The 18,540-nt window shown below is 38.1% G+C and overlaps 1 protein-coding gene across 4 annotated transcripts in view; it reads left to right on the forward strand.

Annotated features, from left to right (window-relative positions):
- syt7b (synaptotagmin VIIb) overlaps positions 1 to 18,540 on the forward strand; it is a 134,031-nt gene that overhangs the window by 77,579 nt on the left and 37,912 nt on the right. For all 4 annotated transcript variants that reach the window (XR_014201715.1, XM_082154505.1, XM_082154506.1 and 1 more), the window contains 2 exons: positions 3,572 to 3,922; positions 10,500 to 10,619. Coding sequence is in view for 3 of the 4 variants with exons in the window: in XM_082154505.1 (XP_082010631.1) it covers positions 3,572 to 3,922; positions 10,500 to 10,619 (471 nt within the window). In the remaining variant the exon portion in view is untranslated. The remainder of the gene's footprint in view (positions 1 to 3,571; positions 3,923 to 10,499; positions 10,620 to 18,540) is intronic.

Consider the following 18,540-nt stretch of genomic DNA (forward strand, 5'->3'; position numbering starts at 1 on the left):
TTCTGTCCAATCCCATCTTCAACCTTTAAATGGTTTCTAGAGTGGTTTCCCTTCCCCTCATATAATTCTCCTTCTCCTCTTATACACACATCCTCCATCAGCGTTTCTAGCACCTGATGTCTTGAAGCTTTGTAATAACAAGCAACTACAGGTTTCTGCTAAAGCCTAATAATTTACTGGAGGACTCTGAGAATCACCAACACTTCTCCTTCAACCCTTGTTTGGATGAGTGCAGATGAAAATGTTAGTGTTTGTCAGGATTGCTTTGAGAGTTGTCCTGAGAAAGATTTTTCTTGACAACAGAGGTATTTCCTCACTAACCAAATATTTAGCACAGTGAAAGAGAACAGTTAAAGGAATAGTTCACACAAAAATGAAAATTGTTTAATCAACTTCATAGCCTGTTTGGCTTTCTTTTTTTTATTTTTTATAATGTTTATTATTATTATTTATTATAATTTTTATGTATTTTCTTTCTTTATTTTTACTTTTTTTTTGGCCACTGTTTTCCTTATAATAAAAGTGGAGTAGATAATGACAGTATTTTTTTTATTTTCTTTTTTATTTAACTGTTCCTTTAAGGTGAGACTAGCAAATACATTGATTTATTAAACCTAGTTTTAGCCATGAGAGGATAAGATCCTTTATATCTTTCCAATATGAAATTGCCCTGCGTTACGGAGGATGTGACAGAAGCTTTATTAATGTGATGTGCACTGTTAGCCACTGAATATTTTAAGTTCATCTGAAGAAGTACTGGCCTAAAATTGCCTAAAATTGGTTTTTCGAGCCCGGTCTTTAACAAAGCGCTTGTACTTTAATGTCAAATTTCACACAGTATTCATGTCTGGCAAGGGCTAGAGGCTAGATGAATCCAACCAGAAAAACCTTTCTTTTTCCCCGCTAAAACAATGATGCTTCTTTTGGGGAGCTGTATTTTTTCATTCTTTGACGCTTTCTTTTGCCTCTGTGTTTTCTCACTTTGATCATTGCTTCGACTGAGTCCGCAGCCCCCACACACTTCTTTTTCTTCCTTGCTTTCAAAACCTATTTATAACACAGAACTGAAGCAGAGATGAGAAAACGAGTAGATGAGGAACGTAAGTTCCTTAATGACAGCTCAAGCTGCATAATGGGTGTAAGTGCAGGGTGATATACTGCATTGCATACATGTGCATATTTATATGTATATGCATATATATGTATATGTGTATAAGTATGTATGTATGTATGGAATCGTATGATAAAAGTCATGTGTGAAACAAGTGCCGTCGCAACATGCTTGTGGCATAATGTGATTTAAAATAGGATATGTTCATGTACCAACTTCCTTGTCAGAACAAAATTGCTATCAATCAATCATATTTTAGCGTGAGGGTTAATCTAAAGACACTTTCACATGACTCACTTATAATCTAACTCAAAACTCAATCAAAACAAGAGCCATGCGCTGCTTTGACGTCCAGGTATTGTGCTTTTTTACTATCAGTCTCAGAATATATCAGATAATTCTACCGATTTGTCAAGATAATAGTATCTTGTTGGCTAACATAGTTAGCTACAAGTAACAAAGTCTTGTCTTGGAAGTATTGGTATGAAGGTGCTGAACACTACAAATCAGACAGTAATATTTTGCATCAATATCCCCTGTTTTCCAGCAAAGGTGTGTTTTTGAATTTATGGAACTTTGATTTACAGTTTGTTACTTTTTGTAAAGGAAACAAGAAAAAACTGTAATCCAACATTTTATTGTAAATATAAAAACGCAGTGCTAGAAGTTAAAAGGTAGGAAAGCAGGAAAAGTAAAAATCATAACTAAACCACAAATAATGCTTGTTTTTTTAGCCCTACGTTGTGTTGTACAACTCAACGTATCTGTTTTTGATTATTTCTGTTGGCACCGCCCATGATTTATCATGCAAATTGCCTGATAATCATTAGCTACACTTCAAGTCATTGCAGAAATCGTTTGAAATTTGAATGTCATTTGCACGCAGTGTGGCTTCACTCCATAATGCATTGTGGAAGTTTGACATGAGTCATGTAAAAGGGCCTGTAGGGCTGGTTTTGGGCTATAACCATAACCCTTACTGGTTAAGGTTCAACCTGATCTCACAGGAAAACATGTCTTCCACCAGGTGGCATTTTCTATGAAAACGTAAGATTTTTGGAAAAAAGTATTCATGAAGCTAACCCCTCCGCTAAATGTAATCGTCACTGGGGTATAAGTAGATTGTATGAAAACATACAAATGTGATTGAACAAATTAGCCACTAAATGTAAAATATTTGTATAGTTTGAGAAAGAATGACAAAGGATGTTGATCCAGGAATACGTCCTATTTGGCTAAATCATGTCATGTCCTGTAGTAAGAAATGCCTACTCACCAACTCTAACAATCATACTAGCTTTCCACTGTAACATTCAAAAGACAGTCACAGAAGTAACTCTTTCATTTAACTCATCTACATGAATTCATGTCCATTAATGCGCCGCTGTTCCTTTTGCAACCTTGAAACATGTATAAAAAGTGTAGTGGCAGAGTTTGAGTTATTGCTGCTGTTCATTCCCTTCACAAATACTGTCAGTAGGGACGCCTCCCTTGAGTACCGTGCGAGAATTACAGCACTGGGACCTTGATAAGGGTGTGTGGCGCTTAACCCTGGTGCAGTCAATCCTCCAGTAGAGCATTAGCATCAAGCAGAACAGCTCAATGGGACTTTACACTAATCAGACATGAAGCAGAGCAAAGGAAGCTGTTGGGAAGGGCTGAATGGGTAGAAGTGATAATTGAATTAAGATATTGAAGACATAGAAACACAGTAGATGTAGAGAGATCTTTAGTGGGAGGAAGTTGGGTCTACAAGATATACTCCTTCATCAGGCCATGCCACAAGAAAAGCAATTACCCCTTTTCCATTGAAATGGTGCAGGTGCTCGTCCCGGAGGAACTGTGAAACTTGTCAGAACCGGTGTGGCACAAGATCCTATCCTTCTTGGACTTTATTGTGTTTTTTGTTTACAGGTCTTGCGAGTTTTACAAACATATTTTATGACATCTGAAGTTGCTACAGTGAGCAATTTAATTATGCAACAAATAAATCAAAACCGTTTTCTGTGGTAAAAATCCAGTTCAAGATTGTCCAGAGGCTCTGGTACCAGCACCGTCAGTGGAAAATGGGCGAATGCGTGTGTAAGTTAATGTTGCACATTTTGCTAATGTTGCTGCCTAACTTTACTCTCTTTTTCTTCCCTCATTCCCTCATTGTGCCTTTGTCCCCCCAATGGACATCTTAAAATGTCTGTTCCTTCACGTTCTCTTACCTTTCCCTCCCTCCCTCCCTCAACTCAATGGTCTTGTTTGTTTCTCTTCTGTGTCCCAACACTCTTCCTCATTATGTCGTCTTTTCTTTCGTGTCTGGCTTCCTCTCCCTTGTCCTTTTCGGTCTCTTTGGTCTTCATTAATCGTGTCTACCTTCTCTTCCCTTTATCTTGTGACTTCCTTTCTGTCCCTGTTTCTCGTCTTCCTCTCGCCCCACAACTTGGCCCCTTTCGTATTATTCGGTGCCAGTTTTGGGGACCCCTCTCTTTCCACCACCTCCACTTTGGAGCATATCCCGTCCTCAGCAGCCCGCCCCAGGCCCCTGGTCAGGCAGCAAAGCCTCCAGCAGCCCCTAACCCACCAGCCCCCTCCAGGCCCCAACGACCCCCCAGCCACCTCCCAGAGTCTGGGCCAGCTGCACACCGGGCCCGTGGGTGGGGGCCACCGGGGGGGCCCGCGGGGGGTGCGTGGTAGCCCGGCTGGGGCAGGGGCGTCCCGCTACAGGTCGGGTGGAGGGGCACGATCGCGGTCCAATCCTGGAAGCTTTGACCACGTGATGGGACAGATCCGGACCAGAGGCATGGACGTCAAGTCATTCCTGTGAGTATCAAATACCAATCTAATCATTTAAAAAATATATTTTCTTACCGTTATTATAACTTAATGTTAACTTTCATTGTCCCTGTAGCGCTTTATTTGCTTTATTGCCTTTTTTCCAGATCACATATTTTAGCAATCATCATAAATAATCATTCGAAAGCTTGATTCAAAATTCATCCTATGAAAACCGTTGTGCAACTGGATGTTGCATTACCATGGAAATGGTGCTTTAAAACCTTTTAGCGGTTAAACTAAGACGAGTTGATACATACCTCTCTCGTCTCAGTGCGTGCACTAAATCGCTCTGTCTTGCGGCGAAACTTTGTTAGCACTTAGCTTAGCCCAGTTCATTCAATATGGGCCAAGCAGAGAAGCTACCAAACACCTCCATGTTTTCCCGTATTTAAATACAGTTACTCGAGTAGTGTAACTCGACCTAGGACGGTGACACAAAACAAAACGTTGCGCTTTTCTAAGCGTGTAAAATGGATAACTATATTGTATGGCGGAATACCATAGCAAGTGCTTGGGAGCACTTCGACTTCGCGCAGTAATATCTTCACTCGTGAAAAATCCCTCTCCTCCTCCCTCTCATTTCCGTCAATAGAACCAACGTGACTTTTACCACCTGTGCTATTAGCAAACTGCAAGAGATCATTTGAAATGGCGGACTTTGTAGATGATTATGACTTGTTTGTAGCAGACCCTTGTTATATACAGACCCAGCATATCTGTTTGAACCCGAGTACACGGAGGAGGAATTAGCTCTTATGGACCGTGAGAGAAGGTCCACCGTGAGTGAAGATATTACTGCGCGAAGTCGAAGTGCTCCCAAGCACTTGCTATGGTATTCCGCCATACAATATAGTTATCCATTTTACACGCTTAGAAAAGCTCAACGTTTTGTTTTGTGTCACCGTCCTAGGTCGAGTTACACTACTCGAGTAACTGTATTTAAATAGGGAAAACGTGGAGGTGTTTGGTAGCTTCTCTGCTTGGCCCATATTGAATGAACTGGGCTAAGCTAAGTGCTAACAAAGTTTCGCCACAAGACAGAGCGATTTAGTGCACGCACTGAGACGAGAGAGGTATGTATCAACTCGTCTTAGTTAAGGGAATAACATAGTTTAATATGAAAAAACGGTGGAGTATCCCTTTAAAGTTGAGGCCACTAGTAGCGCCCCTAGTGGTATCAACTGGAATCGCAATTATAATCAGAATTTCCAAGTATTCTCAGCTACAGTAGTTAAACTGCACACTAAACTGGGAATGGAGAAAGTATAAGTTACACACTTCACGTTTAATCTGTAATGCATCTATTTAGTCTCTAATTGGACTTACCCATGATGCTCATCTGCTTCCTTCCAATGTTATGATGTCTTCAGTTTTAGCAGCTCATCCTCCAAGTTACTTCATGCATGTGGTACTCCTGACAGTATTGTACTGGATGCAGGGTGTCGAACAGAGGATAATGGTGGAGTTATTTTAATAATCCGCTATATTATACACGGTAGAGAACCCTGTGATTGAAGCTGAAGTTGGGCATTCCAAAAAATTAAAATAAAGAAGTGAGAGAGATGTAGTCTATAGACAGAAATTGTATATACAATTTTACCCCATATAAAACAATATTTTGCATAATTTTTATTCAATATTAAATTATATTAATTATATTAATGTTTTTACATTAAATAAAACATTTTAAATGAAAATGTTACATTTTATTTGTTGAAAACAAATGTTAATTTACAAGCCAAACCTATTTAAATAATAAATATAGACAGCACGCTGCCTCGATTTGTTATAATTACTTTTTAATTAATTATTTATTGTTTGAATTAATTTAATTAATTATATCTTTTAATTATTTTTCGTATTATTTGGTGAGTCCAAAAATAACTTTTGACTCAAGTCATTTATTGCTTGATTTAAAGGTTACTTCCTATTTATTGCGTTATATGTCAATGTTTTGTTTGTAAAAGAGTTTTTGATTCTCTGAATTTTATATGGCTCTAGATATTGTGCAAAAAGGTATAGCGAGATATAGCAATAATCAAAAAATTCTATTGGTTGTTGTATTAGTGTTTTTTGTATAAGTATTAATTGTATCAGTGTTTTTTTAGTTTTTTGTTTAGGGGCTGTAAATAGTCCTGTTTCTGGAGCCCATGCATGTGCAGCTGGTTGTGTGAATATTCACCATCTTTACTCTATTTATAATCTTTACGTCTGTCTGATGAGCTGCAGGTTGCCACACCACTCACTTTATTAATGCTTCCATAGTAACTTCCCAATTTCTAAAACATGCAGAATATGATTGATGTTTTTGCCCCCAAGCAAATCCTTGTAATATTCATGTCTTTACTCTAATGTTTTTACTCTGTTGAAAAGACCAGTTCAAACCAGAGTAGATTTAGATGATGGTTTACAGTAGGTCTGTCTGGTGTGCTAGAATAGTTATTGATTCAATTTCTCCCTTGTGTTGGTTTATGCTAGTTAGGAAACCTGATGGCGACACCAGCATCCAAAACACACCACATATGTGTCTTTTGAGCAGGACTGTGTCCCATCTGATCATGCGATGTCCTTTCTTTACACTGTCACTTGGTCATGCTTGATTCATGACTTCTCTTCCGCACTGTTGCTTGCTCATGCCTGCTCAGGCACTTTGTTTCTCGTCGTGCTCTGTCGCTTTACTCATGCCTGATTGCGTCCTGTCTCTCTCTGCGCCCTTCTGTCTCTCTCTCTGTTTGCCCATCTGTTTGGTTTGAGCGTCTTCTTCATGGCTCTACACCTGTCACCTGTGCACCGCAGGGTGGAAGAAGAGCCAGAGGACGTGGATTATTCAACTGTGTCTATCTTTATCTTTAAGCGGACACAAATTTCGATCTGCGTCGTAGAGGAGGGGAACCTCTTTACATAATAGATGAGTGTTTATCCACGTCTGAGGCCCTGTTTACACCTGGTATTAAGATGCTTTTTGGTCGATCAGATCACAAGTAGACAAGGGAGACACATTCCCGGTTACACCTGGTGTTTTAATTCGTCTCTTTTTTTCCACTTCTGTCCTGATTTCTTTTAGGGAAGGGTGTAAATGTATGGGCTTTTTCAGATCTTTCAATCTAATAGAGAAAATAAGCTCACGCAATTTACATATGAACTGCACTTCGACAGCCTTTATTAATCTTTGTTAATTCAACATTTACTAATACATTATTAAAATCAAAAGTTGTATTTGTTAACATTAGTTCATGCACTGTGAAGTGACATGAACAAACAACGAACAGCTGTACTTTTATTAACTAACTTTAATGAAGATGAACAAATACAGTAACAAATGTATTGCTCATTGTTAGTTTATGTTAGTTAATACATTAACCAATGTTAACAAATGAAACCTTATCGTAAAGTGTTACCAATAAATGAACTTCTTTCTTTACTGCTGTGGAATAGTGGTGCAGTCAACACCGTATTGTTAGAAGAGCTGAACCTAAGCAAAGCCAAGAAAATCAGGTCTTAACAACTAAATCAATTATCCAATATCTTTCATGAAACCCATTCACTTATGTGAATACAGAAAAGAGAAGAATGAATGAATGAATGAAGTAACTGCTTTTCTATTATCTCCGTGTTTACAAATTCAATTCTGTGCATGTGTCTGCAATCTTACACACAAGCCTGTTTGAGTGTGTGGATCTGTACCAAGGTCATTTAGCAGTTTTCAATTCCTATAGGTGATTGTGTGTGTTTGTGTGTGTGTGGTCAATGGTTTAGAAGTCAGTATGTGTTCTCCGCTGGCAGATCAACTCTACACAGCATTGATCTGCTGTCCTCACCATCATTACTAGCATGATTAACTGTCAGAGAGAAGTGGAGAGAGATAGAGAGACTCAGTCTAAGGAAGCAAGTATGCTTTACATTTGGTCATAGAGAACTTAAGAGTTTCTGCCATTATTGTTGCGGGAACAGTGAAGAGCACAGCTTGTGCTCTACCTGCCAGACAACATCTCCAACAGAAAGACATTTTATCCTCCCTGTTTGTTTACACTGCCAATTAAAAGTTTGGACACTTGAGTTATTCTATTATTATTATAATTAGTTCTAAATTATGTTATTCTAAAAAAAAAATCATAGTAATAGAGTATGAATATTGGTGGGTGTGTTGGTAGTGTAAATGTGTAAGGCGTGTGGATCTAATTTTGCGTTCAATAAATATTTGTGTGCCACACGTTTCAATTTTAATCTCCAAAGTTGAAAGTTTGGACACATTTGAGTAAATTTATGTTTCTCATGATTGTAAAAGCATTTTGATGTAAAGGTTTTTGCCTTTAGTAAAAATTGTGCATGAATTCATTTATTTTATTTTATTTCATTTGTGAGCAGAGCTGTAATCTATACAAACAAGAAGCCCATTTATTTATTTATTTATTTATTTATGTATTTAATGCTCTCTTCATAATTTCTATTCTTCAATTTTTATGGTGTAATTATTTTGATGACTCTTATCCTAAAATGTTGAAAATGGTAATAAAATATGAATATGGGTGAGCGTGTCCAAACTCTTGATGGGTAGTGTAAATGTGTGAGGCGTGTAGATTTAATATTTGTGTGTCACAAGTTTCGATTTTAATCTCCAGCACAGTTAATATCCTTTAGCACACTGGCAATAATCTTTCACTTTACAGGATTGTGTAACTGTAACTGGCTCCAGCTCTAATTCCCTGATACCATGATTGTCTGACAGGCAATTAAGCTCGTGCCTGCTCAGGCGACGTGAGTGATTTGTGCTGTATAGCGCCGGAGCCGTGAAGCTCTGGCCTCGTGAGCGCTGAGGTTTTACTCTAGTGGACGTTAGCAGTGCTGCGCTTTATTGATTTCAACGCACACAACAACAAATCAATGGTGAACAGATGAATATATTCTGTGAATATAGACAAAAGGGAAGCTTACAATTATTTTTAAGCAAAAAAGATAGATGTATTTGTAATTTATAAAAATAAAATAAAAATCGAGTTTTATTTCACATACACAAAAAAAACATTTATTGAAAAAATTGTTGCAAAATGTAATAGTTTAAAAAAGTCCAAGTTTTATTTTGAAAAAATACATTTATTTAAAAATATTTATAAAAATACTATGTATAAAAAACATTTTTAAAATCCAATTTAGCCTATATAAAAATGTATATAAAAATATTACTTTTCTGCAGTTTTTCCATGCATCTCTGCCCTTTGTTTCTATTCAAGTTTACCAAGAGCATTTTGTGTGCAGTGCTCAATCAATCCTTTGATATGAGGCACACGGCCCTGACCACTCTTGCTATCTGCAGATGAAATCAGAGAGGAGACACGAAGCTCCCTTTAGGACCCTGCTGTGAATTTGAGCCGATGCCTCTTGTGAAGGCCATTTACAGCCCTTGTAAGGGTGATGTTTAAGACTCACTGTAATCGATAAACGCGTGTGTGTGGGCTTAATGCGCTCCTGTGATTCTGTCGTAGCCCCCAGCAAAGCATGTTTTACATGCCAGTCTGCCAATTTCTTTATGAGCGTAAATCGACATAAAACCTGTTGATTAATGAGAGAAGGGGGAACATTTGTGATTTAGAGAGAAAGATCCTACCGGATAATGTATTGTTCAGAGGTTAGTCTTTCATTCTTCAGGAGATTTAATGGAGTTTGCAGTTATGTTTCATATTGGTGTCAAAATTTGTTTCAGAGGTCCCTCCAAAGATTCTTTCATAGATCTCTATTTTTTGCATGCATTTGCATCTTTGACAAAGCAGAGCACAGTTTGAGACATTATAGAGCTCTCGACTGAAGTTCTCTATTTGCTCTCCGTTTACTCTAACTGCAGACTCATTAGTGATTTTTCTTTCCTCTTTCTCTGTAATAATATGAGACATAATGGTGATCTCAATTGTGTTTCATTTAAGCATTAATGTTGTCTCAGTTGTCTTCTAAAATTACTGCATTTTACAGCAACAGAGCATTAAAGTAAATTTGGACAGAGGATCTCAGATAACTGGAAAATTTGAGTTTAAAATCTCTGAGATTTGATTCCAGACACTTTTTGTTTAGAAGAAGCTTTCAAAATACTAGAGAGAACTCCTTTATGATTGACAAATCCATTGGACAGAAGGGGGAAAAACAGTAAAAAAAAGAAAAGAAAAAAAAAGTAATATTGTAAACTATTATTACAATTTAAAATAACTGTTTTCTGTTTGAATATTTTAAAATGTATTTATTTCTGTGATGACAAAGCTGAATTTTCAGCATCATTACTTCAGTGTCACATGATCCTTCAGAAATCATTCTAATATGATGATTTGATGCTAGATAGATAGATAGATAGATAGATAGATAGATAGATAGATAGATAGATAGATAGATAGATAGATAGATAGATAGATAGATAGATTATTATGCCAACATATTGTTATTGTACTTAACTTTTTTTTTTACCTTTCAGGCAACACTTTGTCAAGCCAACATCCAAGTTTATTTTGATAAGTTTTCATTTCTAGTTTGTAATGGGTTCTGCTCACCACTTGCTTGATTCTGCTTCTTTGTTTTGTGACAGAGAGGGAAAGATGGTTGTGCTGTCCCTCGCGATCGGATTGGCTGAGCAAGATGACTTCGCCAACCTTCCAGATCTACAGGAGGTACCAGCGAACCAGGAAACACCTCCCACTGACAAAAGGTAATGGCTTGTTTCAAACAAACAGTTTACTTTCTAAATGGGTGTCAAAATAAGAGATTTGTTAGCGTTTGACAGTTTGCCCCTGCTGGTAGATTGCCCCCTGCTACACCATTTGGGGAAAAATATATTTCTCCATTGCTGGGCATTTAACCCTATAAATAATTTGATTATTTAAATCAAATCAAACCAAATTGAGGCATTTAAATGGTCAACATGATCAAAACGTTGCTGAAAAACCTGTTGCCTTTTGTCATCTGATTGATTATTCTTTTTTCAAGTAAATTTCTTGAATTTCTATTTCCTGCTTATTTCTCGAACTTAATTGAATCCAATCACTCTAACCCAAAGGTTCTGTTTTCTGTCATTCAGTCTGTTGTTAATCCTTCTCTTAACACACTGTCTGTTGCCTCAGATGCTCTATGTGAAGGCTTCCTAAGAATTTTTATTAACTAAACCACTAACTTACGACTTAGTGTCTGTCCTAATTTAACTGTCCCCCAAATCTTGACACCTGCTTCTGCTTTTTGGGAGGTTTTTGATTCTATCAACCCCCAGACACTGAAGGATGTGATTGTCAAGCTCAAACCTTCATTTTGTCCTAATGGTATCATTCACCCGAGATTTTTTAAATTAATCATTGATTCGGTTGGGCCAGGTATGGGCTCTGTTCCTGCCAGTCTTAAAGTGGCTACGGTCACTCCTCTGCTCGAGAAGCCTTTACTAGATCCTTTTGTTAAAAAAAAAAAAAAAAACTTTCTCTGTCTTACCTTTCATTTCTAAGCTATTGGAGAAAACTTTGCTGGATCAACTCCAACATTTTTTTGTCAAATAATTGTATATATGAGGTTTTTCAATCTGGTTTTAGGTCTGCTCACAGCACTGAGTCCACCCTCCTGAGAGTATTAAACGATATTTATCTCTCTACTGATTCCGGAGATACTGTGGTTCTTGTTCTCTTAGATCTTTCATCAGCTTTTGATACCATTGACCACCCAACTCTTCTATGTAGACTTGAGTCTTGGGTGGGTCTAAAAGCTTCTGTCCTGAAATGGTTTCAGTCATACCTGTCTGACAGAAAGTTTGGAGTAAAGATGGGTCATTTCTCCAGCTCTATGGCACCTCTGACCTGTGGTCTTCCACAGGGCTCTATTTTGGCTCCTTCTCTATTTTCTCTATACATGCTACCTCTGGGCGCTATTCTAGGGAGTCATGGCGTATCTTTTCATTTTTACGTGGACGACTTTCAAATTTATATTCCAATCAAGAGAAACAACCCTGTAGCAATGAATTATCTTCTGCGATGCTTAGAGGAGGTTAAAGCATGGCTAGCCCAAAATTTCCTCTTCCTAAATGAAGACAAGACTGAGGTCATTGTTTTCGGCCCAAATGAAAACTATCAGTGTATTACTCCAGAGTTAGAGAGTCTATCGGTTTTTAAATCCCCAGGGGTGCGGTACTTAGGTGTCCTTGTTGACTAGCCTTTAAAATTCAAACAGAGACCAACAGATCTCATCCTTAATCAGTTACAGTTTCTACCAAATTTCTCTATTGGCTAAAATCAATGGCTTTCTCACCCCGAAAACTCTGGAAATGGCTGTCCATGCATTTATTACGTGTCGGCTAGATTACTGCAATTCCTTATACTGCGGTATATCAAGTTTTGACATTGCTCGTCTTCAGTTAGTTCAAAATGCTGCGACCAGACTTCTACACAAGTGTCGCAAATATGACCACATCTCTCCGATTCTCAAATCTCTACACTGGCTGCCAGTTCGACAGAGAATAGATTTCAAAATTCTATTCTTTGTTTTTAAATCTCTTCATAACTTAGCTTCTGCCTATCTCTCTGAAATTGTCCATCCCTACACTCCTTCCAGAAGCCTAAGATCCTATGACCCGGCTCTGCTGGTAGTCCCTCGCGTTAGACTCAAGCGTTGAGGGGAGCGTGCACTTGCGGTGGCAGGGCCACGACTCTGGAACACCCTGCCCCTTGAGATTAGAACGGCCCCTACTCTGTCTGTTTTCAAGTTTCTGTTAAAAACCTGTACCTGTTTTCTTTAGTATATTGGTCTCTTCTCTAATGGTTGGTTCTACTATTTTATATTTGAGTTTGATACTGTTTTGCTACTCCTGTTTTACTATTTTATATTTGAGTCTGATACTGTTTTGTCACTCCGGTTTTAAGGTTTCGCTTATTTGTGTTTTATTTGTTGTTGTGCAGTCTTTTTTTAAATATATGCACTATATTTTAATCTGGTTGTTCTGTAAAGCACTTTGGTCAGCCTAGTGACTGTTGTAAATGTGCTATACAAATAAAGTGAACTTGAACTTGAAGTAAAGGGCCTTTTAGTATAATTGTATATTATTAGCAACTTAGGTTTACTTGGTTGTCCAAAGATAATGTTCTGAAAAAAATCACATTAAAAAGTGATTAAATATGATACATCTGGCTTCTGAGGAACATTTATTTGTTCATCTCACTCAATCATCATTTTATTGCATTGTTTTGTCCCGCACAATAAAACTACAGACTTTGATCATAAAACTAAGAATTGAAATATCATCTTACACAGACATATTATTGTAAGATATAGTGACAAAAGAGTTTTTACTCTGTATAAAATGTAAAAAAAATTAGAGTATGAGTATGAGCTCCATATTCTGCATTTAATACTACTGTATATGAGCCATAAAAGCCTGATCAATTACACAACAAAAACACATATGCAAACTTTTTTTGTAGATTTTTGTACCATTGCATTAAAAATACTTTTCAGACCATTGTTTCATATTTCAGGCTTCACATGGTTAAGATCAGTGCATTATGATGAAAAAATTGTTTTGCAATGCCAAATATTTCATTATCTTATAGTAGATGTTTTACAGTTGACTATTCTTTTTAGAGGGCTTTTAAAAGTGTCAAATGGACGTGAAAGTGAATCACGAGATCTGTTCTTTGTCAATCAAGTGCTCAATCCACACAAGCTCATCACAAAATGAATGGTCGTCCTTGTGTAGCTCAGCCAGTTATCAATCACCTTGTCAATGAGTCGTACCAGTGAGTTTACTCCCTCTGCTCGCAATGTTTGACTTTGTCTTAGTGTTAAAGAATGGCGCTTGCCATATGCAGAAATAAGAAACAAATGTGGCTTTCCTGAAATTTGTTGGTTAACATCACAGAGGTGCTAGAAATATTCAAACGGGTTCATGCTAATGTTGGTTTTTATTATTCATGTGAGTAATCCTATTGAGTTTTGTGGTTTGTTTGTTCTTGTATCCTCGTCTGGGTTATTTGGTCTGTCATTTTGAACTTTTTTGCTATCATCTTGCATTCCCTTTGGTAGCCCTCTCTCTCTCTCTCTCTCTCTCTCTCTCTCTCTCTCTCTCTCTCTCTCTCTCTCTCTCTCTCTCTCTCTCTCACTCACTGTGATCTGTGTTTCAGTGAGGTGTCGGCATCGCAGTGGGGGTGTGCTCATTATAAGAGAGTGTAGTCCCAACTAAAAATACACCCTCCTCCGTCTAGTTGAGACACATATCATGCACACGCACACACATACATAGTTCTGGCTTCTGCCGAGAGAATAAGTCTTGACTCTTTAAACACACATCAACCCACACAAATACACACACAGCACTTTATAATCAGACACACTCAGGAGTTCACAGTCTCTCAGCTTCAGACTAGTTAAACTGGAGTGTAGAAGTCTACAACAGGACGGATTTTTTCCATCCAACTCCAGCAAGTTTCATTCCGAAGGCACCCGGGAATTTAACTTCATGTCCATCTGCTCTCAATTTATAATCATTTTCATCCCGTCTGCTCAAACAAGGTCCATTCCTGCAATCTGCCATGATCAGGGAAAACCTGGAAAAAATTGGTGGTTTTTAAATGGTAATTTGCAGGAAAAATCTTAAATAATAAGAATTTTTATAAACAAATAATTAAATATTTATAATATTAAATAAATAATTATTAAATAATTGATCATTATTAAATGATAATAATAATAAAGATTGTAATTAACGATAATAATAATCATTATTATTTTAATACAGTTTTAATCTGTATAAAATTCTTAGTCCATCCTCTCTCAAGGGGGGTGTTTCCAGAGCCCAAGCCGTGCGTAGAGGTGATCCCGACTATCTCTAGTCGGAACCTCTCTCACGCACAATCTCAGGCTCCTTCCCCGCTGGCGAGGTGACGTTCCACGTCCCTAGAGCTAGTTTCCGTGTCCAGGGATCGGGTTGTCGAGGTCCCTGTCTTCGACTGCCGCCCGATCCTCTCAGCACCGGCCCCTTACGGTCCCTCCTGCAGGTGGTGAGCCCACGGGAAGGCGGCCCCACGTCGCTCCTTCGGGCTGAGCCCGGCCACCAGGCGCTCGCATACGAGCCCCAACCCCAGGAAAAGACGAGCTTTTCATTTTCTTTAAAAGACAGAAAATAAGGTTTTGGGTGCACCCAATCTTAAAGAACTGAGAGTCTGAAGGGGAGTATGCTAATGTCCACTTTTAGTTTCCTTTTCCTCTCTCCTTTTTCTCACATAGGTGTCCCTGAGGTTTTTCCACAGTTTTTTTAAACACGGTGCGTTTTGTAATGTCAATACACATTACATGTAACACACGAAGTAACAAGTTAAAATCATTCGACTAGAAACTGTAGATATCACACAAAGAATTTATAGTATACTAAAAGCATCCCTAAATAGTCTCACTACATTTTGTTACATTTTCAAAGTAAACACGGTCTATTGTCTCTATCTTTGACGATAATAGTGTTAGGTTTCTATCCCAAATGTAGTTTAGCCTGCTAGCCTACACAGCACAGGACTATACAACGACTAAAACTATCACACTACATACTCACAGTCGTGATAACCGAGTTGGTTGGTAATGCTACGCCACACAATCGTTGTCCTTGTAGAATGTGATTGGCTGAAGCCTTTTCTGTCGCCGCAAAAGTAAAAAAAAATGGACAGCGAAGCGAAAAAAATAAAAGTCGTTTTTTCGCCGCAGCACATTCGCGTTCGGTGTGGAATCTCTCATTAAACAAACAGCTGATCAAAAAATAAAACCATCGCGCGAATTATTCGTGCGTCAAAATCGCGTCCAGTGTGAAAGGACCTTTAAGGTTGCATTTAAGGATGCTCACTTAGATGGCAGCTGTCTTTGTAGATGGTAAGGCAGCTCACTAGGTTTTGGACCAGAGCTTTACATTCATATTCTTCAAAAGGTTAACATAACAATTTAAATTATTTAAAATATTGAATAATTTTAACAACCATCTTTAAACAACATGTTGTTCGCTGAAGATTCCAGCTTATTGACCATCTCTGCTTCATAAACTCACCTCTTGTTGTTCCAAACCTCTTGTTGTTCCAAAACCAAAGACTTTCTTTTATCAGTGGAATGCAATAGAAAGTAAGATCATTTAGATATTAATTGGGTCTAAAATAACATTGGACCCCATTGACTTTTTGTAAGGACAAAAAAATAAAGAAACCTGAAACATTTTCACAATATCTTCTTTTGCATTCCCCTGAAGAAAGAGAGTTTGAAACAACATGAAGGTGAGTAAGTCATGGCAGACAGTTCATTTTTGCACTGTCCTTTTAAAATAACTGAAATATACAGTTTAAAAAAATGAATTCACAGAAATGTGTCTCAACAACACTACAGGGAACTATGAACTTGCTTCTCATACATTTCATTGAAAAACTAACTAAATAACAACCACTCTCCTGCCGACAACGGAATACCTTCCGCATATGAATCATAAATTTAGTCCCACTACAACAAATTTATTGTGGTCCCACGAGAATTGGTGAGTGTTTGGAAGTCTTGACTAGCTCCATCCTGCCTCAGTGCTTTTTCACAACAGAAAGTGTGTGTTAGGAACCAACTGCCCTCAGCTATTGTTTTCCACAAACCTATGAACAAGCACAGTCATTTATTCTCGAAGGAAGTTTGCCTCTCGATGCCCTGTCTGTCTGCCTTATGTTGACGTATTAGACTCCTTAAAGGAGACACACTAGCACCACTGTAACGCCCAGCGGTCTGTGGTGACACGGAGTGAGATGAACCAGATGAGATCCATGAGAGAATCACTGGGACACGCCCACTTTTAGTTTCTATGTCCAATCACGCTGAAGAATGACTGTGTGTTATGACATCTGTTCTGAGATTCTAAAGATTCCAATCTCTGCTCTTACATTCTAAAGCTGCACTCAGTCAAACAAAACTGTTCTGAACCCTATTGAGCTGACTTGTTTCTTACTGTCTACTTTCTGACTGAAATAGAACCTCATAACTGGCTTATGTGGGAGTCTACATGGGAAGCAACCTTCACACTCATATGGTCGAACAGTACTTTTGTTATATTCATTAAGCTCCAAGCTTGGAGGTAAGGGAGATTTTTTTAAACAAAATTAAAGGGTTAGTTCACCCAAAAATGAAAATTCTCTCATTAAAGGCAGGGTAGGCAGGATTTTTCTAAAAATTCTCCCAAATTTGTTTAAACTGTCTTTATATACCAATACATAATTAAAATGTAAGTACTCTGAAAAAGAGAGTATAAAAATCGAGTGTCTGTAGTCCTCTCAGGGCTGCAATAAACACAGCTACTTATTTCCATTCGGAACGAATTAAATGATTGGCTGGGCGACTGTCACTCTCCCTCGCTACCATGGCTACCACCCCTGCTGCTACAGGAGCTGCCCACATGCGCGCACCCGTTTGACTCGAGGAGGGGAAGAGGCACGGAAGCTAGGAAGAATCACAATTATGGCAGAGAAAGAGCAGTCAAAATTCCCAGTACCTGCATATACAGTCAGCGAAGGCAAACAAGGCAAAAAAAGGAACTAGTAAGGTAGAAAGGTAGGCTACTTGTCTCCGGAGTGTAACGTTAGTCCTCATCAGAGCTAAAAGTGCATTCATCGTGGAAGCTCTTACATGCATATACTGTATGAAACACCGTATATGTTATAGATCTTACACGAAATTCACCTTCATCACAGTGTAACTGATGGTAATGGGAAAACGTGCATCAATGCAACCTGTTTTTAGCTTTGCTTTATGTTACTAGCTCGTTACCGAATCAAACTCAATATATTTTAAACTTTACCAGTATCGATATGCTAGCTTGATACTAACAGCCATGTTAGTTGTTTATATTCATAATGATAAAGTTAGGTATGTTATTACATGTGATTCTGACATGATGTCACTACATGCACTGCGCTCCTCTCCGCTCGGCGCTGGCAAACGCGTCCTCCAGCTGAGCGGTCGGCATCGCGCGTTCATGTGTTTTGGGGGCGTGGCTTTGGAAGGAGCCCAGAAGGGAGGGGGTGGGGTGAATGGAATAAGTCAAGTCAAGTCAAGTCAAGTTTATTTGTATAGCGCTTTTCACAATACAGATTGTATCAAAGCAGCTTCACAGTATTAAATTAAAATAATACAACAAAGTTTGTTTCAAGAGTAAGTATAAGTAGCTGTGTTTATTGCAGCCCTGAGAGGACTACAGACACTCGATCTTTATACTCTCTTTTTCAGAGTACTTACGTTTTAATTATGTATTGGTATATAAAGACAGTTTAAACAAATTTGGGAAAAAGTTTTTTAGAAAAATCCTGCCCTGCCTTAAATGACTCACCCTCATGTCATTCCAAACCATTAAGACTTTGTTCATCTTCTGATCACAAATGAAGAGCTTTCTGTACTCTCGGGAAAGCTTTATATGATGAACAGATTGAATTTAGGCTTTTATTCACATATAAACATTCATCACTCACACATCAGTTGTGGTAAACAGAAGCTCAAGCATGTTCACTTGACGTGCGAGAACCAATGAGGTTCATTCCCATTTGTTACACAGCATGTTTGAGCTTCAGCAAGAACCAATGAGGTTCATTCTTGTGTTACACAGC

The sequence above is a fragment of the Leuciscus leuciscus genome (genome assembly GCF_965113295.1).
Source record: "Leuciscus leuciscus genome assembly, chromosome: 2".
Taxonomy (NCBI): Eukaryota; Metazoa; Chordata; class Actinopteri; order Cypriniformes; family Leuciscidae; genus Leuciscus; species Leuciscus leuciscus.